This window comes from Poeciliopsis prolifica, unplaced genomic scaffold, assembly GCF_027474105.1.
Source record: "Poeciliopsis prolifica strain line A6 unplaced genomic scaffold, Auburn_PproV2 SCAFFOLD018, whole genome shotgun sequence".
Classification (NCBI taxonomy): Eukaryota; Metazoa; Chordata; class Actinopteri; order Cyprinodontiformes; family Poeciliidae; genus Poeciliopsis; species Poeciliopsis prolifica.
This window is the reverse complement of record NW_026562393.1, coordinates 8,949,696-8,970,460: the sequence shown is the minus strand read 5'-3', so window position 1 is coordinate 8,970,460 and position 20,765 is coordinate 8,949,696. Positions and strand designations below refer to the sequence as shown.

General features: G+C 37.0%; 3 protein-coding genes across 5 annotated transcripts; 1 reads left to right on the top strand and 2 right to left on the bottom strand.

Moving 5' to 3' along the window:
* Positions 1–1,592: 1,592 nt before the first annotated feature.
* On the bottom strand, positions 1,593–3,320 carry ddit4 (DNA-damage-inducible transcript 4). Its single transcript, XM_055042420.1, has 3 exons — positions 3,181–3,320; positions 2,718–2,939; positions 1,593–2,627 (listed from the first exon to the last, which is right to left on the bottom strand). The coding sequence occupies exons 2-3, from the start codon at positions 2,893–2,895 to the stop codon at positions 2,131–2,133; spliced, it is 675 nt and encodes a 224-aa protein (XP_054898395.1). The 5' UTR covers positions 2,896–2,939; positions 3,181–3,320; the 3' UTR covers positions 1,593–2,130.
* A 2,244-nt stretch (positions 3,321–5,564) lies between these two features.
* On the bottom strand, positions 5,565–8,809 carry anapc16 (anaphase promoting complex subunit 16). The gene is made up of 4 exons (XM_055043036.1): positions 8,680–8,809; positions 8,224–8,377; positions 6,388–6,462; positions 5,565–6,015 (listed from the first exon to the last, which is right to left on the bottom strand). Exons 2-4 carry the CDS (start codon positions 8,363–8,365, stop codon positions 5,906–5,908), a joined length of 327 nt encoding a protein of 108 aa, XP_054899011.1. The 5' UTR covers positions 8,366–8,377; positions 8,680–8,809; the 3' UTR covers positions 5,565–5,905.
* ascc1 (activating signal cointegrator 1 complex subunit 1) lies at positions 8,339–19,884 on the top strand. Of its 3 annotated transcripts, none has more exons than XM_055043034.1 (11): positions 8,339–8,403; positions 9,016–9,156; positions 9,541–9,643; positions 9,739–9,836; positions 9,921–10,099; positions 10,201–10,334; positions 10,962–11,081; positions 11,163–11,287; positions 13,038–13,111; positions 13,959–14,107; positions 19,543–19,884. In XM_055043034.1, the coding sequence occupies exons 2-10, from the start codon at positions 9,045–9,047 to the stop codon at positions 14,073–14,075; spliced, it is 1,062 nt and encodes a 353-aa protein (XP_054899009.1). In that variant the 5' UTR covers positions 8,339–8,403; positions 9,016–9,044; the 3' UTR covers positions 14,076–14,107; positions 19,543–19,884. The 3 variants fall into 3 exon arrangements, with proteins under 3 accessions (XP_054899009.1, XP_054899008.1, XP_054899010.1); XM_055043035.1 differs by lacking the exon at positions 8,339–8,403 and adding an exon at positions 8,927–8,944; XM_055043033.1 differs by lacking the exon at positions 8,339–8,403 and having other exon boundaries at positions 8,915–9,156.
* The last annotated feature ends 881 nt before the right edge of the window (positions 19,885–20,765 follow it).

Below are 20,765 nucleotides of genomic sequence, written 5' to 3'. Positions count from 1 at the left end.
AATCGATGTCCCTGTTGTTCTGGGTCAACATTCATTATATAATATAGAGTTTGTTGCATCTGAGTTTTGATTAATCAAAACTAATGTTATCCATTTTGTTGCATGAACTCAGTGACACTATTATCCACTAAATTGGAAGAAATTATATCATCCAAAAGCCAATTTTCAGTAATTCTGTTCAAAATGTAAAACACATAAATAATAAGAGTTTAACATGAAATACAAGGACATTTTATTAATACAAATAGATATGATACAGAATTGTGATGGAGAATGCTAACTTGAGAGTCACTGACAAACTACATAATGCTGCATTCCATTTGTAGTCGGAACTCGGAAATTCCCATTCCCAAGTCGGAAGAATTGACTGGAACGCCAAACCCAAGCTGAACATCCCGCTTGGAAAGTGGTATAACTCTGACTAATCCCAGTTAGGATTTCAAGATGGCTGCTACTCACAACTTTTACTATGGATATTCATTCTTTTGCTTCTTTTTCACATCTAATCACTTTTACAAGTGTGTTGTACTTGTGTATGTAGCAAGTAGTAACAGTTTATTTCTATGATGTGTGGTGAGTAAGTCTGGTATTGTTAATCCCATATAACAGTGTACATCACATGGACATATCTTTCAGTAAGTATGTATTAAACACCCTCTTTTGAGGTTTTGCCACATTTCATTTTAAGAAACTAGATTTACATGTTTAAAAGCTGTAACCCATAAGCATTTCAATCAATAGAAGTAGAGGATTGTGATACATGTCACTCTGTATTATAGATTTTTTTGAAATATAAGATTTCCATCTTATTTTTTAAAATTAACTTTTCTAGAATGGTCAGAGATTAAAGTTGTGGACACCTGTAACACATTGGAGGCTAACTGAGACCTGGCACAATTATGATTGCCTTGTTCCATTACAATTATGCTCATTATTGTGTAACATTACTGCTGTGAAGGCATATATCCTACTTTGGGGATACTTTGGGGAATTTAAATCAATGTTGAGTTCCAAACTTCCTGCATTTCTTTTTAGCACAAATTTCGCCTAATGGGTTTGATTATGGTTCCATAATTTCTCTTTTCGCCTCCGTGCTTGTTCTGCTTGCAGCAATGAGTCACACTCAACACGTTCAGGCATCCGTCTTTATTTTAATCTGGGAGTAGAAACACAGTGGGGGACAAAAAAGCGAGACAATATTCTACTTTTCTCTTAGTTTGATGATGTATGTAATAAATAAAATGCAAAGAATAAATATCATGTTTCAAACTAAATATGAGCTGTATCAGAGACAATACACAGCAAAAACCTACATCCTGCTGTAGTCCCACCTGGTGGGTAATATGAGTACATTAAATTTCCATAAATATGTTTGCTCAAAGAGCTTTACAGCCAAATTATCAGTTTTTTTTTGCAGGCCATAATATAAACATACATTATTATTTTATTAAGCCTTATTAAACTAATAATTTATATGGCAATAATATTATTAAAATTGGGCACATCCTCCTCATTTTCGTGAGTCGCCGAAATCTCACTCTATAATGAAGCACAAACACGAGAAAAGCAAGAACATTTCAAAACACATCAGGGATTGTTATAAAAAACACAATAATTTATTTGTGATCATGAAAGTACAAAAACAGTGCAACATTATGAAAATCTGAATATCAAATAAAGTTGAAAGCATGAGGTTCAAACACACAACAGAACACTGAATGAGGTTTGAAACCCTAGCTGTGGCTTGCAAATGTACAAGCACTGGCTGGCTTTAACTCTGGAAGTGTCAAAGATACCTTAACATGATGGTCTACAGTTCAATTCACTGACATGTTTATATAAAAACAAAAAATAAATCTACAGAAATTCAAAGAATACAGCTAGCTGCCTGAACAAAGTTTCAATAGAAACTAAGGTTCACACTTTAATACTTGCAAAATGCCCGTTTACCAAGATGAAGCACAATGGTTAGGCTAAAAGAAAAATGTTCCAAGTACCATAAACTTCAGGTCCTTTACAGTAGGAACAAAAGGCTACATTATGACAAAGTCCATCCTTACACTTCAAAAGGCATCACATATTTGAAGTTCTAAGGCCTTTCTGTGAGTTTTTTTCTAACCACTGAGACATTCAACATTCCTCTATGAGCAGCCCTTCAGAAGAATACAGTTTCTTTTTAATCACGCGGAACCCAGTGCTAAGTTTTAGAGCTTGTCTGAGAGCTGGAGTGGAAGGAGATTTGGAGCTGAACAGTCCCTGGATTTTAGGCCACAGCCCACCCGACTCTAGCCTCAGCACCAGAGTGAGCTGAAATGTGGGGACGAGATAAGGATCCACGGAGAGCTGTCCTATGCTCTCGCAGGCGGCCCCTTGCTCCACGCAGAGGTCGATGAGAGCTCCTCTTAAACCGCAGGGTTCGGTAGCTGCCAGGTGGATGAGCTCCTCTCCGATATGCTCCAGAAGTTTCTCTGGAATGAGCAGCTTGGTGCATCTCAGCGCACAGTCTGAGTCTTTGGCCTCCCTTAAGCTTCGTGCAATAAGGTCCACTACTTCTTTCAGGATCGCTTCCTCCATTGGGTCAAAGAAAAGGTCATCATTCACTGGACACAGATCGCACAGATCACAGCCTGCAAAGGAAAAGCAGGGTGTGAGTACTTTCAAGCTGTGTAAGAAATACCTCCAATAGGATTTCAAGAGATTTGGAAGGAATTGCTCACCTGAGTCTGAAAGATCACTCCTGCTGCCATTATTGGACCCTGATTCAATGCTGCTGTCGTTCGTGCTGAAATCAGCCAGTCTTTGAACCAGTTTTCCCCAGGACAGTCTTCTGGGACTGCTGTCCACTGGGGACGGAGGTATACTTCCAGCCTCTATGGATGCAAAGACTTCAGGCATGTTTGTCCTCTTTCAGTGTTCAACAGATGCGTGTCAGATTTCAACTGTTTCATAGGGAGAAACAAATACCACAAATTAACATAATACTTCAACCACTTTCCCCCCGCCCCCCTCCAAAAAAAATTAAAAAATTACAAAAATAAGTAAAAGAGATTTTAAAAAAATGCCATCTTAATTAGAGTAAAGAAATGCAGACGTCTAAAGCTAGCAACAGCAATACTTAAACAGCTTAAGCTAGTCAAATTAGCTCTAATTTCAGCAAAACTAACAAATATTAATCCTTACAGTTTTGAAATAAAACTGTTAAAGTGCGTAGTCGTTTTAGTTGACAAAAAATGGATGGTTATTGTCTAGAAACTTCCACCGTCCACTCCTCCTTCCCGTTCTTTCAGCAGCTGCCGAGCTCCGCAGTCTCTTTACCCCCGCAACAATGCTTATATATGCCCTGCACGAGGCCACGCCCATTTCCCCCCAGCCACCCAATCAAAAAGAGGGGCACGGCTTGTGAGCTGTATCTTGCCTGGTAACATGCCAGTAGAGAAGAAAGACAAACAGGAGGAGAAAGAGGTTTTGAGGGAGGGGTGGCTTCAACCCCACTGTAGTGGAAATGTACAGGGACTTGTCTGGGCTTGGAACCTTCATATAGCGGTTCTTTTGTATAGCATCCTCAATAGTCCTCCGTATGTTGTTTTTTTGCTGTTGTTGTTTGGTGCATTGGCAGCCATAAAAGCAAAGGATAAAGTCCATGCAGACCTGCCAAAGGCTGGTTCAGGGCTGCAGTGTACAGTACATTACGTCACCTGTTTTTCTCTCAAGCATTACATCAGAATTTTTATCTGACCCGCAGCGATGCAAACACGCAGTAAGCTGCATGATATAAATGTGAACATAAATTAAAAGTAACATATTAAAGAGACCATTTATTCACCTCATCAGTAAGCATTATCGGTATATTTATTCTCATACTAAAGTGTTGATATTCTCACACATTTGTTTCAGATCTTCAAACCAATAAGACAAAAGGAACCAATGTAAGTATAAAAGATAGTTTTCAAATTGACTTTATTTATGAAGAGAAAAACTATCCAACCTGGCTGAGTGTCATAAGGTGATTATTTTTCTTTCTGAAGTCATATATTAACTATGATTACCACTAAGACATGATTACTATTAGATCTGTGTAATGCAGATATAACTTTTAGATGCTAACAACATGAAGTAGATTTAAAGGCAAAAAGCAGCACATGCCTCTGAATTCTGGTAACCAGGCTACTAGTTTGCGGCTACTGATTGATTCAGGAGCCGATACAAAACACCCAGAACATCCAAAGCAAATCTCATTTGTGTTAGTAAGTGTTCATCGTTCAACAATAAAAAGAAACTGTGCAAAAATGGCAGTGCAACAATAATTTATGGAGCCAGGAAACGCTGTAAAACCAGAAAGTCCCAAGGGAGAATTTCTATCAATCAGTTTGTGATCTTAAAGTCGAACGTACTTGGGATAGAATTCAAAACACAACAAGCCCACCTCTGAATGAGTCACAAATAACAACCTCAAAAAAGTTATGTTATGCTCTAGCCAAAGTATAAACTTGATTTTATGGAGATACTGTACCTATCCTGCCCAGGGCATTCATGTTCAAATACATCCTAATGTTTGAATTCAAACTATTCCGCCAAGAGAATTATACGAAGGTTCTTCCAAAAGAGTATAAAAAAACTTTTTAAAAACTCAGTTGCAATCAGGTTCATGGGACAATTACTTTGCCACAGATAGCTTCATTCCCCTCAGTAGATATCATAATCACTTGAAAATTGCCATTTATTCAGGTTAGCTGTGATATTAAATGTTTGACTTTTCTGAACATTTAAGTAAAGAAGTGAAAACAGAAGAAATCTTGAGGACTGAAACCCCAGCAACACTGTTGGACCAGATCATAAAAAGCTGAAATGTGGGAGAAATTGATATGGGTGTAGAAATGTGTGCATGAACACATACAAGCAACACAGAATTAAGAATTAGGCGTAAAAAAAGAGGCTGTGTAGCCTCAGTGCAAAAATAATTGTGATTGTGTCACTCATGGGTGAGGAAGCTGTACATATGCAGTACAGTTAGATCATAGAGTTCTGGATAACCGCCAGTCTTATTCTATATTGTTCCACGTGCGTAGGCGTGGAATAACGTGTACTTTGCAAGAGAGGAAGTGAAAGTCACATGTAGGCACATGGTGTTCTGAAGTAGATGTTTTGAATTAATAAGCAAAGCCAAAAATGTACACGCAAAAAAAGTTACGTTTTCATACTTGAATAATGTGAAGTGTATAAAGAGACGAAGAAAACTATACAGACAACATCTGTAAGAATGTTCTAGATCAAGCTCCTTGTAGATGAAATCTAACCACCAGCTGGGGGAGTGTCCTGTACTGGCCAGGGCCGGGCCAAAGGACTGTATGTTCTGTGCATTCCTGGCCTTCGTTTGGATGAAAACAACCGCTTGGAGTGATCTGCGTGTGCTTTCTCGCTGTAAACACAGAAAGCTGCACAAAAACAACAGCAGTACGTCAAACTTCGGCATGTTCGTGAAGCAGGAAATCACAAGCAAATAAGTTACCAGATGAGGCAGAGCTTAAAACTCAGTGAAAAGGATTAATAAAAACAAACTACACACCGAGCATGTCAAGAATCAGTTTTATTAGTCTAAATGAGATGAAAGACATTTTATGACTATTAAATAATATTACAAGTTGAGTAGTTATAATATTAAGCTGAAAGGTATTTTAGTTTAGATGATGCACATTATTGAAAATAAGTTTAAAAAAGGTAAACACAAAATTGTGCAAGATATAAAATAAAAACATCTTACGTTCAACATGTTGAAATAACCTTTAACTCTATGTTACAGTGTAAACTCTTACAGAAAAAAAGCATCACATGTCAGAATAAAACATTTCCTTTTGTCTTCATTCCATTTGGCTGATTTATTCCACAAAAGGCATCCGAATGCCTTTGACTAGGACGGTGTGAATCCTAGTAGTTGCTCTATTGGTTTGTAACGCCACTCGTCTGCTTCTAGCTCTTCCACAAGGCTCGCAAGTTTCTCCATCCTCGATGCTTGTTGATCTGAAAGAACAAACAGGTTACTTTATTGTCATATCAAGTTTTATTAGGTTCATCTGAAAGGAACTCAAAAGTAGTGTGTGAAACAGGTGGAAAATAGGGCTGTTGCCACATTAGACCAAAAGTTAAGGCTTGAAAATTTTATGCCCACTGTTTTGACTCATGTTAGTTGAATACAAATATATGTCACATTTTTCAAAGTTCTTTGTACAAGAAAGTAGAAAACAAACACGTAAAACATTTTCTTCCATTTAATAATTGTGCACTCTAGTTTGAGACGGACCCAAACAGGAACATAGATGTTTGTGGTTTTAATAAGTCAAAATATGGAAATATAAAAACATTTAAGGAGTATGAGCCAGGGCACCGTCTTACCTTGTTTAACTTGCTTTAGCGTGGAGGCAACTTGGTAGCTGAACACAGACTCACATAAAAATCTGTCAGAGCCATCTGAAAAAAGAAATAGCATTAATAAGGGGCAGCATGGTCAAAATACATATTTTAAGGGTTTTGTGATAAATAAGAATCTGGACTGCAGGCAGTTCAGTACTACCACCCCACACACAGCCATTGCACTTGCACTGTCACATCATCTGCACTTTACCATAATTGGACCTGCTGCTTCTTCTTTGGTGTGGTTGAGTGCCTTTAGTTAATTTTAGTTGTATGTATTATTATTATTGTGTGTTTGTTTATTTAATATTGTATATTTTGACTTTTTGCACGGGAGTTGCAATAGGAATTTCGTTGAATCCTGTTCAATGACAATAAATGCTATTCTATTCTATTCTATTCTATTCTAAGTTACATAACCTAAGGCCAGGGCACTGATGCAATTCTAAAACCATGAGAACTTTGCTTTTGGGCGCTTTTCTGATAATGGTCAAACTAGTCTGTTTTGTATTTGGTCCAGAGGAAACTATGTCCATTTCTTCAAAAGAATTGTAAATCTGATACAAAGATGTCTTTATGTCTTAAACAGCTGAAACACTGACTTAGGTTAAATCTCGACTAAAAATCCACCTGTTTAGAATTGTACTTGAAACATAATCAATTATAAATTAAACAATGGAACTTGACATAATGTCATTTTTGATTGTTAATTCTATGTTGCATAACTTTGTGTTTTTATGTTTGTTATGATGTAAAGCACTTTGAAACGCCTTGCTGCTGAAATGTGCTATGCAAATAAAATTTGATTTGATTATTGTGCAATTTTCAATCCAAGATAAGCTTAGAGAGACTGATAGCTTATCTATCAGTACCTCTATTAATGTGAACTTTTTGGCCAAGTAAACTTTAAAAGTAAATTTGATCACAAGGACAAGGAACCACAAACTACGTCTCTACCAGGTTTGCATACCTGGAGACCGTCAATTTGGTTAATTCTTCTTTGTAAAGCAGATGAAGCTCAACCAGAGAGTGGCTGTAAACATCAATCTTTAAGTCTTGCTACAGAGTCTTACTTGGATTTAGAGTTTTTACCGAGTCGTTCAAGGGGCTGTTCCCTCCATATGGCTTGAGGCAAACTTTCAACAAAACTTCTAGTGGCTTACTTCTTACCACTCCTCTGGATGGGCCAGATTTGTGATGTGCATAACTAGTAGCTGTCCTGTTGACAGATTCTCCCACTTTGCAGCTCTTACAGGGTTACAACAGGTCTCCTTGCTGTATCTCACATTATAGTGCCCTATCCAGTCAAATTTGTAGCTGTGATATACTTTTTCCCCCATTGGATGGATTAATAGTGCTCTCTATCAGAAGCTTAGAATTTGCATGGGTTTTTTTTTAATTGCAAATAAATTCCTGTATCATGTTCCTTGTTCTGTCACATATAGAACAAGGAACATGATACAGAAAAGAGAAACAGCCAGCATGAACATGATACAGGAATATCACGTTCATGAACATCATAAATACAGTAGCAACTTTGTGTTGAGGAAATCCCCATTTTGACTAAAATGTGGAGAAGTGCAAGGAGGTGTCATTTCAGGGACAGCAAAATCAAGCATGTCTTTGTTTTTGGGTGTCTGCTTACAAATGCAACTTTCTCCTCTGCAAATAATCATTTGGAAATTATAATTGTTATGATTTTCCCAGTAGAATGAATCCATCTCGCTGATAATATGAAAATACATTTTCCAAAACAGTGTTTATTTTCCATCAGGATTAGTCCATGCTATCATACAGCTAAAAAAAAACCAAACATACCTTCCATCATTTCCCCTGCTCCTTTAGGATAAGTGTAGAGAACTTTCCTGGGAGGGATGAGCTCTGAGGCGCTGAATCCAGAGCCTGTTACCGAGCTACCGCTTACACCTCCTGCAGAGGAGGACGATGAAGACGCTGCCATTGCCTTAGGAAGCTGCCAAGCACATACCCAAAACATCAGTGAGAACTTTATTCATCACGGCTAATTCTAAAGTGTATGCAGAGCAACAAGGAATCAATCACAGAGTCAGCTAAAATCAGTTTAACCATCTTTATTATGTCTATGATTCTGGCCACATCACAAACGTAAAACCGTTTCCTGTTTAAGTTTCAAAAAATGTATCAGAACAGCTGGTAGGAAAGCAAACTGTAGTAATGGAGCGATTGACCGCTCGACCTAGATATTTCTCCACACAATACGGTCAGCTCAGATGTTCTAAATAGTAAAAACCTTACCGTAATTTTCCAGAATGCTCGGCTTTATTCATACGCAGTTTAGCCCTCGGTGTTTGTTTAGCCGTCTGTTATTTACGTTAAAAAGAAGGTTGCCATTTTAAAAGATGCCACAACAATCCGAATGGTTCATTTCTATAATGTTCCAAGGAGCTCGTGCCACGTACATGTTATGTAGATCTGTAACACACCCTACCGTAAATTAACGGAAAGTGTCGTAACACGACTGAGCGGCTAGCATACGCGAATGACTTGCTGCTTTTAAATTGTAAGCAAAACTTTAAGGTAATCTTCACGAAATTCTAATTGTTTTTCTGTCGCTTTATGTTGGTATTTTAGCAGTTTTAATTTAGGTTTGGTAGCAACAAATGGATGTTCTACGCCCACCGCTGATCAACATAAACGGCAGAATATATCGCAGAAACATAGTTAAAGAAGAACACTATGAAGAAGAAGATTTCTCGTACATGGGGCCATCTGGTTAGTAAACATTTGACAGGTTTAATTATTGTTTGCCGTGTTTCACCCACAAACAAACAAATGTGTATTTTATTGGGACTTTATGTGATAGAACACCAGAACCAGAAAGTACTTTTAAACATGTGCTTTAAATATTATCCAGCTGTAATTGCAGCACAAGTTCCTTCTACATTGTATCAACTCAGGAAGACCAAATACAAATACTTGCCTCAGCTTTATTATCTTGAATGCTATATTTTGTGTTAGTCCCCACATAAAGTGAGTGATCTTAACTAGAACAAATATGAAAAAGTTACCCAGGTATATATATTGTTTTGCAAGAAACTTCACATTTCTACTGTAGTTTGTTTTGCAAAAACCAACTCTGTGTTTGTATGATTGGAGTGAGTGAAGCTCTGGAAGAGGACGAAACCTGTGACAGCCACTGCATTGAACAAACCGATAAGGGATACCGCTGTGCCATTGATGTCCCAAGTGTTCTTTACAAGTAAGCTGTGAACTTGAAAAGAATCAAATTTTTGTGTAAGCATTGGTGTACTGTGCGAATGGTGAGCATGTTTTAATTTTGTTATTGTTATGCAGATATATCATTGGGAAAAAAGGAGAAACTCGAAGACGGCTTGAGTTTGACACCAAAGCCTCAATCAGCATCCCGAAACAAGGAATAGAAGGACAAATCGGTGATGATAAATATCAAATCAGGTCATTCTGAAACTAATTTACCTGCAAAATATCTCCTTCTTATGCATTTCTTTTGCTTTTAGTTGTTACTGCTGCCCAAAAAGCTGCAGTTTCCTCTGCGGTCACTCGAGTCGAAGTCCTTGTGGAGAGTTTTCGAAAGAAACAGCCCTTCACGCACTTCCTGTCTTTGCCTTTGAATGACTCCAAAGTTCAAGAAGGATTCCAGACATTTAAAGATGAGGTGTTGCGACAGTGTTCACAGGTGCTCTTGACAAATGCAAACCAGATTGGGCACCAGTTGAAGTAGTTTTAAATTTTTGCATTGTGTGATAACAAATAAATCATGTGTCACCTACTTTGCAGGATCATGGAGTGGAGGAAACCATCTTTCAAAACCCTGCAAAGCTTCATTTGACAATTGGCACTCTGGCTCTGTTAAATGACACAGAAGTGAGAAAAGCATGTGAACACCTCCAAGAATGCCAAAGTTTTATCAGGTAGAGGCTTAAAAAATTAGTTCATCATGTCATCTTGACACTGTGATAAATTTGGAAACACAAATTTCATATAACAGCAAAATTACTCTTTAAAAGATTAATTAATTAAAGCTCAGACAAATGAGTTCTGATTTAATCCTATTTGTATCTGAAAGTTACACTATAACATGTGTAAATCATTCTGTGATTGAATTGTGCTGTAGAAATAAAAAATAATGCTTAAAAACAGACTAACAGGCATTGGCTGGTATAAACTCTTGGTATGAAAACATTAAAGAAAATGTAAAAACCAAAATGCATATAGTGATCTAATTGGCTTTATTGCAACCGGAAAAGCAAGAGTTAAAATGAAATTGTACAATATATTGGTTATTGTAGCTATATTTGCTGTGTATACATATATTTCTTGTTATTCTGAGTTTAATACAGAGACTTAGGCAAAATATAGTTGAAACACCCAGGATACTCAGTAGTTGTTTTGGTCACTGCAACTTGTTCTTTGGCATCTAATTAATAGGAGATGAAATGGCTTGACATAAAATGTAATCCCTTTGAAACTAATGTCTTAAACCTTTTTATAGATGTTGATTTTGAAAACTTTATTAATTCATTTTTGCATTTCATCAGGGACATCACTGAAGGAAGGTCTCTGCTGTTAGAAGTGACGGGTATAGAGTACATGAACGATGATCCAGCCATGGTGGACGTATTATATGCTAAAGTCAGTGTTAAAGATGGATCTGACAAGTATGTGATCGAAAGAAAAAGTGTTTTCAGTGACCTTCTGTTTTTTTTTTTTAAGTTTTCCCATAACTTTTTCCTCTATAGGTTGCAGATGATTGCAGACCGGCTGCTGGAGCATTTTGTCTCTGTGGGGCTGATGGTCAGGGAGAGGGACAGAGTGAAGCTGCATGGTACTGTCATGAACACACTGTTCAGAAAGGACACTACAGGTAAATATGAGCACCATCTGGTGACAGCTTGATTCTCTCTTGGCCATACACAGCTCTTCATGAAAAAAACAATTATAGAGTGTGTAAATGTGCAAAAAGGTTTGAAATTCATTCTTCTTTCTGTGCATAACTTTTGCCACCACTTTGAAATTTGCCTTGGTTCAGCTGAGACTTCTTTCTTTCTTTTATCCACATTTTAAACTTCTCTCGTCCACTATATTTTTACCTCAATGTTAGTAAAGTATGTTGGATATCTGTGTGAGGTGGATTTTAAAGCTCTGAATTCAGCCGTGTGAATGTACCCCAACAATTTCTTAAATGGGTGCGCACGGTTTGTGCGCCCTTCCACTCAACTTTCCAGAGATGTAGTTAGATATGAGTCTCAGAACATCAGGCTTTTTATTTTCTTTTTTTTTTTACAAAGTCTTTCCCAGAATTAGTTATAACATGTCCATAACATTCAATTGATGTATTTCAAATTGAATGTTATGGACATTCAATTTGACATTCAATTTGAATGTCCATAACATGTAATATAACATGTAATAATGTTACATGTTATAAATGTTACATGTAATATAACATTTTCCAAAAAACTTAATTTGGGGTTTTCATTAGGTGTAAGCATTAATCACCAAAATAGCAGAAACATTTTAAAATAATCCTTTTATTTGCAATGAATCTATAAACGAGCTTGACTTGTTGAACTAAGTTATTGAAATAAATTATCTTTTTTTTTTTTTAAAGATAATTGAATTTATTCAGATGCTCCTGCGTGTAGTTTGTTATTTTAGCTTGATGTGAATCTTAATTCATAAAGACATGTGATTAAAAAAATGTTTGTTCAAGAGTTACTTTTAAGATTTTTGTGTGATTTTTGTTGCCCCAGGCTTTGTGAAAAGCAGTGTTTCATGAGATAATGTCCTCAGGACGTAGATCACATTTTTTCTACTTGATAACAGCTGTGCAGAGGCTTAATAAAATTGGTCATGAATAGAGCAGCACCTTTTCAATAAGCTCAGATGTGTAGAAATAAAGTAGTATTTTCAGGTCTCACATGAGCTTTTCTATTTCATCAGTTAGTATTACAGATATATCCAAATAAAACTGTAAGAACATACACGATAAAGTGACCAAAAATGTTAACCACCTTTGATTTATAAGAAGCATGTTTGTGATTCATCTTAAGTCTTAGGAGGCCTTGGCTAACCATGAACAGGAAAATTATATTTGTCCTTTTTTTCCCAGAACATACTTTTTCAATGTTCCCTTATTATCTTTTGACTCAGATCGAAGCTGCAGTGACCACAAAGCTGAGCCTCAAAAACAATTAGAACAGCTAAATTGCCCAGAGAGGAATCAGGGAGGTACTTCTCTGTTTGGCCTCAGAGCTGTGTACGTGCACAGAACAGTGTGCTGCTTTCCAGCTACGCTCACAATGCTTTCATTCATTTTGCTGATGGATCCCGTCCAGCAGTGGTCCTCACATTCGCACCGGACTGGCCGACAACAACACCGCACAAGCAAAGTGGTTTGCCACTGCTGATCATGTTTACAACCACAATGTACAAAGCTTAGTAGCTGTGTTCTCCTCAGTCCTCAGTTTCGCAATATCATTTAACAAACGAAGTTACCGTGACATTTGCTGGGTACTGTTGGAGCTGCAAGTAAACATGTTTATTGCTTCTCTGAGATAACTTATCAAACTGTTTTTCCTTTTATTGTGTGTTGGTCTGTGGTGTTTTTCCAGTTGAGAACAGGGGTGGAGCAGGAAAACCAGCCACGAGTCAAAGAGAGGCTTTTGATGCCAGGAACATATTAAAGGTTAGACACATTTTACATCCAGATTAATACATACATGTTTGTAATGTAATAAAAAAAAATTCTTGAAGTTATACTAAGTCATGTGGGTGATTACATAAATTCCTGTTTTAAAACCTTTAAAGACATGAACCAGATACGGATGCTGTATCTCAGCACCTGCAGATGTGTTGTACTTTAATGTATTTGGATTCAGAGCATTAAAAGGATTACCGTAACATTTTCTCTGCTTTCAGAGTCCCTTAAGAGCTCGGTAATGAGCAGCTCTGTAAAACCTGCTTTTGTTGTTTTGGCAGAGCAGCTCGTTGCTCTGACTCACTTCTGTCAAGTATTTCAAAATGTTCTCTGATTTAAGGCTCTGAGTGAAATAATACTCCCAGATGTTTGATCGCTTTAAAGGTCACAGTGTACAGCTTATTTATTACCACCTTTTTCCTTCTTGTACCGTTTTCGATGATGTAGAGAAGTATACAGACCCCCTTTACTCTGATTCACCTGAAGAAAAAAAAAATCCAATTTAATCAAGTTTGTTAGAACATAAATGAACAACGGCATCTTGAAGACTAAAGGGCATGGCAGACTGGTCAGGTACAAAGACGTGGAAATGTTTAAAACAGAAATAGATTATAAAACTATTTCCTTTTAATGGTCTAAAAGAGCGCTGTTCAATTCAGGTATGCGTCTGTAAATCCATTGTAACAAAATTAACTGTGAAAAAGCTTAAGGAATACTTTTGCTGAGCACTGTAGATGGCAAGAAATATTTTTGTTTGACCTCTAACAGTTCTGTTAAAATAGTTGTTAACTGAAAATGATATTTAAAGCCTGAAAGCATGTTTTTTATGTTTCAGAAATTTGGCAATTACAGTTTTGGAGAGTTTGAGCTGAACTCTGTCCAGCTGTCACAGAGATACTCAACAGACTGCACGGGATACTACTCATCTGCTGGGAGCATAAGCTTCTCGTGACCTTTATTCCAGCTGAGGCGTAATATTCTGAGGTGGGTGAGAAAATTGTTCTGGAGCAGCAGAAATTTGCAGTTAATGGCTCTGACCTCTAGGTGGCAGCATGTATTTGCTTTTATTGAACATAGCTTTCAGCATAAATTTGTCAAAAGTATCAAATGTAAAATACAATATTTTTAAGTAAAACACAATCAGAAGAAAACACGTGAAAAGCTTGCATCTACATAAAATATGTACTTTTGTATTAATCCTATTTTTTTTGTTATGACCTAGAAGATAGGAAAGATGATTTATTTGCAGAATTAGGGTTGTTGACAGTAAAGTGATTTTATCCTGAATGGGCTCCATCCTTGTTGTTTCACATTGCCCGAACCAGAATAAATAAATACTCAAGGATTTTGTAGTTAATGAAGATGACACGCTGAATAGTCTGAACAAAAATAAAGATACTGAGTCGTGGCAGAAAGCTGTTTATAGTCGTTGAAATGGTCTGACTCAGTATAATGTCATCCTCACACCACTGAATGTCAGTGGTGTAACACACATCCTTTCACCTAACTGAATGTGTTATTGGCTTATTACACTAGCCAGTCTTTCTTTTTATACCTCATCTTTCTTTTTAAGGAGCCCTACCCACACAAACTGCTGCAACTTTGCTCTCTGTGACTTCTGTCGAATGTGTCATTGAATACAAACGTCAGACAAAGAGTGGGGCTTCTTGCTCGTTCCATTTTTTTCTCTCGCCTTCCCCTCAGCTGGTGGTTCTCTCTGTTTAGCATGCAGGAGCGTGATCGCCAAGCGGCCAAAAGTTACACCAGTAAAGTCTGAGGGCTCTCTTTGTTCACTATGCCATCCTGTGCTGCCCATTTTAGCAGAGGCTTGACTAGTTTACCTTCTCCTTTTCTGTTCTTCTATCCACAGTTGTGGTCATTTTGTATCTTTCTTCTTTGTTCAGCGGTGTAATATAAAACATATTTATTCAGACCAACAGAGAGACCTAATTATGCACACTTAGTGTTCAGACAGGATGCTTGTTTCTGGTTCAAGAGTGCATATATAGTGTAGCACCACTTTCAGGTAACACATTCAGAAAGGTTTTTTCACCTAGGGCTGAGTAAATAGAGCTCAGGTGTACACAAAGGGAAAAGAGGAGCGAAACATGAATTGCAATTTAATTAAATGTTTGAGGACTCTGTATTCTTGTCTGTTTTGGCAGAAACATGATTAAAGATGAGTTCTGCAGATGTCTGCACCAATGCCATATAAAGGACTGTGTTGTGCTTATCAAATGAGGCAGGAGATGTTACTATTTTATTAAAAATATCTGTTGTGTACCAAATTTTTGTTTACTTAAATTAATATCTCATATTTTGCATTATTTGTTAAAAAAAGGATAACATTCAAACACAGTTTTGGGAATCTTTATTGCAGAAAGTCTGTCTAATTGACATGGTTTTCTTATTTTTATGCGAGACTACATTCTTCTATCATGTTGTTTGGCAAGAGTGAGCTACCAATCCTGAATAATTTTTCCAGCGGTTTAAATGAGATTCCAGAAAGGAATCTGGAATGACTGGCATTTTTACTGACTGTTTGGAGTGTAGAGTTTGGCAGGGAAGATAATTCTCCAAGCATTGCTGCACACTGCAGGATAACTGACCTAAAGAAAGGAACTCGGTTTTTTTCTTCAGTTGCAAGAAAGTCAAATTTGGGTATTTGAAAAGATTTCCAGTCATGTGAAATACAGAGAGTGTTGTGTAATCTGAAGGACGACAAAAATGTTTGTAAAAGCACAATTATCAACCAACAGGTATCAGCTGACTGCAGGCATTGACAGCCCACTGTATTCTCCACCTGAGCAGATAACCCAGCTATTTAGCAAGCTAATAGAAGCTTGGTAAGCTTGAGATGAAATGCAGAAAGACAAAAAGAGACAATGCACATAAAGCATAAAAAAATGTGTCTGGTATTTTTTTTTGTTTTCTTCTTTTTTCTTTTGTTTATGTATCAAAACCACAATAAATGCAACATTAATTCTGATGCAGCTGGCAGCAGTTAAATATTTTCTTTTGATTGAAATAAAAGCAGTTAAGTTGTCTGCACTTTTGTCTTAGATTTTTGTGCTAATTGTGATGCAATTCCATTACTGTCCCCTTTCATATTAGGGCTACAGTTAACTTTGCAAATATTTGATTTAGATTTTTTTTTATTATATAATAATCTTAGTAGTTCTCACTGACCTTCATCTTTGCTGAAGGTCAATGAGTACTGACCTTCAGTGCTCACTGAATGTATTTTATATATATTCTTATATACTTATTTAGAACGCCAACATTTTTTAGGCGTCTGTCAGTTCATTTTCTGTCATTACTGCAGATATTATTTAGGTGGGATGGTTACCAAAGGGAATGACTGCAATTTAGGTTTTTCAGGAAGTATTGCCCAAATAATTGCTTTGCACCAAATTAGGTCTTGTTTCTGTCCTTGTGAGGATTGTAAGTGAAAAATACTCGCTCCTGTGCATACATTTATACAAGTACGCACTCAGACATAATGAGCACCTCCTTAACATGTCATTATTTCTTTATTTGTCACCAGTGCAGATGGTTGTGCCAAGAATATTACAGTGCAGTATGTCAAGCCTCATGTCTGATCTATTACAGCAGACACTCACTCACCAGTGTTGACAACACAATTCTTGCTGTTTCTGAAAAGCTCTAACTCAGTAGACCGTAACGCGTTCTTCACGCTTTTTATGTTTTAATACATTCAGGACACTGATCTGAACTACTCATTACATAGATAATATATTTAGTCCTTCGGTGTGATTTCTGTCAAACATGAACAGTGACATCACTTTATCTGTGAGTTTTTGTAATGTTTTGTCTCATCTGCGAATCTGTTAAAATGACTAAATCTCGTCATGGGCATCTGTGTGATTGCGCTTGTGCACCAGCCAGGATGCGTAGTTTCTGTCCCTGACACGTCTCACCCTAATTAGTCAGTTTTGTTCTTCCTGCAGTGTGAAGCTCCACCAAGACCTCCAAAATCTGACAAGCTTGAACAGCTTTCAAAAAGCTGTATAAATTAGATCTCTGTGTACTGTGCTTGTTCCTTTTGATCTACGTCCCTTTTTTCTGAAGTTTTAATGAGGTGGAAGATGTATGTTTTAATAAAATATTTGTTTGTGTGGGAATATGTGCAAAAGCTACTGTACAAACTCTGTATGCCTTTTGAACTTTTCTATTTTTTTCTCTCACAGTCACAAGGATTTGAAAAATGTAAGTAAAGCAATTTAAGAAAATAGGACTACTTAAACTATTTAAAATTTTTCGCTTATTTTCATAGCTATGCTTTTGTATCAGTTACTTTGAGAGGAAAGACTGTGTTGTGTTCTTAAGGCATGTTTCACATAGGAAGAATATTACTGGCACACCGCCTCCAACCTTTATTTCCTGTCTAAACATTCATCAGCTTCTGTGTCAATAAAAGAAACTATAAATGTACTGAAAAAGCTGCGCTACATAATTCCCAACCTGGCAAAAATGATTGCAAATCTAAAATTCAAAAACATAAATGTTCATTAACTTAGATGTGGTCAGAAAGCTGAAGTTCACTTTAGTCTTGGTTAAATCCTGAAATATCCCTTTCACTGATTCATCGCAACAAAATCTAAGTTTTTCCAATTTGGATGCATCAAAAATACAACAGTCCTTCCTTTTTGTGATTTTATTCTCTTGACATCTTTTTCTACCATTTGAAATTCACGCTAACCGCTGTGTTGGTAACCGGTGTTACAGCCTTGATTGACAGTGAAGGCGAGAGGGGTGAGAGGGCAGGTGATTCATGCAGCAGCTTATCATTCAGAGTGCTGAATCTGAATTTCATGCCGAGGCCTCCTGCAGTTGTCCGCATGTGTTTTATGCTGCAGTCATGTTTACTGGAAAGTGTTTAAACCCAAAGTGCAGAAGCTTTGTTATAATTCATTCTTCACAATAAGAGTCGAAGATGAGGCAGAAAACAAACTGGTACCCTATCATAGTTTGTTACTTCTGGATTAAGTGTTTATGCTTTGAAATGTTCACAGTTCTGAAGATAAATCAGCATTTTGGACCAGTTTAGGTTCAAAATACAGAAATCTACATTTCTTGCTGCAAACGCTGCATCTGATCAGATGCTGCAAAATTATACACATTTGATTTACTTTTACATACTTTTTATTTATTTTATCGCAAAAAACGTTTCACACAACACCTAAAATCGTTCACCATCATTACAATGGTGATAACTGGTATCAGGTGCTGATGCAGAGAACAGCCCACTCATCAATTCTGAGCTTGTTTCGGACTGCTGGGAGTGTTCTCCTCTAACGGGAAAGCTATAAAAACACTTCAGTGCAGGAGTTACAGGCCTGTTACTGGAAAAGAAGCGGTACCTCGTGAGGATCGTCGTTTTTATCCTTCAGTTGAATTTTCTTTTCACTCTTTCTGGCAATATGCTTCAATGGTGTCTTCGGCTCTGCAGTTCACCATAAAATAACAAAAATGTTGCGAGAGCAGCAGGTATTCCCACAAGATCAGCACTTGTGTTTTTACTCTCACAAGCAAAGTACTAAACCGCACGGCAAGGAGGGGAAACAATACAAATATGTTATTGGTTGTTGTTGACGTACTTGCATAATGGTAATTAAACTCAGGCTTGAAGCACGTATTTTTATTTTTTTTTTGTAATCCTAAAGTAAAAGAGCTGTGGCTTTGTCACACATAATGCAAAAGAATATTTCCCAGAGGTGATCATGTTTAGCAGTTCAAGTGTAAGCGAGCTTCTGTTTACTCTGCATTTAATTGGGGAAACTGCTGCACTTTCTCCCACATCTGCTGCTGTAAGCTGTCTGCAGTGCGAAAAACAGCCGCTTCAGTGCTCAACCAACAGTGGTAAACTGCTGTCACACTGCTCTCAACTAACTTTGCAGTCTTAATAGCTGTGTGACCCAGTTTGAATCCTATTGAATCGAATCCATATGCATTTCTAGCAGCTTCATTTACAGTTCTAAGTCACTTGAGATTACTTATTAAATGCCTCCAGATGTGGCTTATTCACTCCCCTACATTTGAAATAACCTCTGATGGGATTTTGATTTGGGGATCTTCATCTCAGACTGGTCTGACTTTTTTCATGCTGATTTTTTTGGTGTTTGGTTTCAATTATTAGAGTGAAACTTCCTCAAATTGAGAGAAAAATGAGCACTCAAACTTAGTACGTCGCAATTGAATATGAACCTTCATCCTGCGTTCTGCAAAAGTATTCCTACCCCTTCAACTTTCATTTCATGACACTATGAAACAACCTTTAATGAATTTTAGTTGATATACCCATAAGGAATCACAATAAAAAACTGATATTACTTGTAGATTAGTGCAGATCAATAGCTTTAAAGTGCAAACAATGCTTATTTTTTTGTGTGTTCCAGGTCTTTGGTGGATGCAGCTGGACAGAAAATGATGATGACCAAGTCCCAACAGATCCAAGCAACAAATGGAAACATGCTGCCAAACCGTTTGCTTCTCTGCATTGCATTGCCTTCTGTAATCATCTGCTGTTTACCAAGAATTTTTGAAGAAATCCTCAGAGCTCTTTCATTGTGTGACAATGTGAGCGGCTGTGATAAGCTGCACAGCTCATCAGGACTCTTTAGACTCATATGTGTCGTTTACATTTGTAATACGACTGGAATATTTCTAGATAAGAAAGCCTTGAAATTGTGCTGCGTACCGCCTTGTCTGATGTTAATAAAAAAAATATTTTCCCCGCTTCTGCTGTGAAAACTCAATAAGGTAGACTGGCTTTATTAATGTGCATGAGTTTGGGGAGATGAACTGTCATCAAGTCAATCTCTTTATTCTTGACAAACATGACTCTTATCGTCAGATGTAAACCATGCAGTGCTTTCATGACTAAAATAAAAAGCAGACGCAGTTCCTGTTTTGATGGACAAACCAGTTTGAGACTAACATGATGTTCAGTTGTACATGCACATAAAAATGGTTGAAATTACAGAATTTTTACCATTAAAAAACGTATGCCTTATCCACACTTATGGCTGGGTTTAATACCCGTATTATTAAAGAATGAATCTGATAGCTGCTTTTATTGTTCTGATGTGCAATATCAGCAAAGTTGTTCATTAACTTTGACTTGAATATATGACAGTGATATGAAAAGTATGGAATTTAAAAGTCATGTGGTTCTTAATCATGATAAATTTATCTTATGGATGTACTGTCGGGTCACAACAAATGTCAATCTTACCCAATTTTACCCAAATGGTGCTGCTTTCATTTTTGGTATCTGAAAACATTACTCATACCCCTTGAGCTTTCCAACATTTCATCACCTCATAATTACCACTGTCATATTTTTAAAGATTTAGGACAGTTGAACTTATGAATCTGGGTATAACCTTTCTTAGAATTCAGTCTCCAAGGAAAGTAAAAACATTCTCCTGTCTGCACATTAGATGCTGTAAGACCCCTTGGCAATATTGTGTCTTCTCATTCCTAAAATCTGCTTTGTAAGATGATTTAACAACTATAAACATGTTTTCTCAGCTTTTCTTGCTATGAAGAATTTCCATCAGGAAACATTTATTACTACGGTCAAAACAGAGGTTTCTCGCTAACATTTAAATTCACA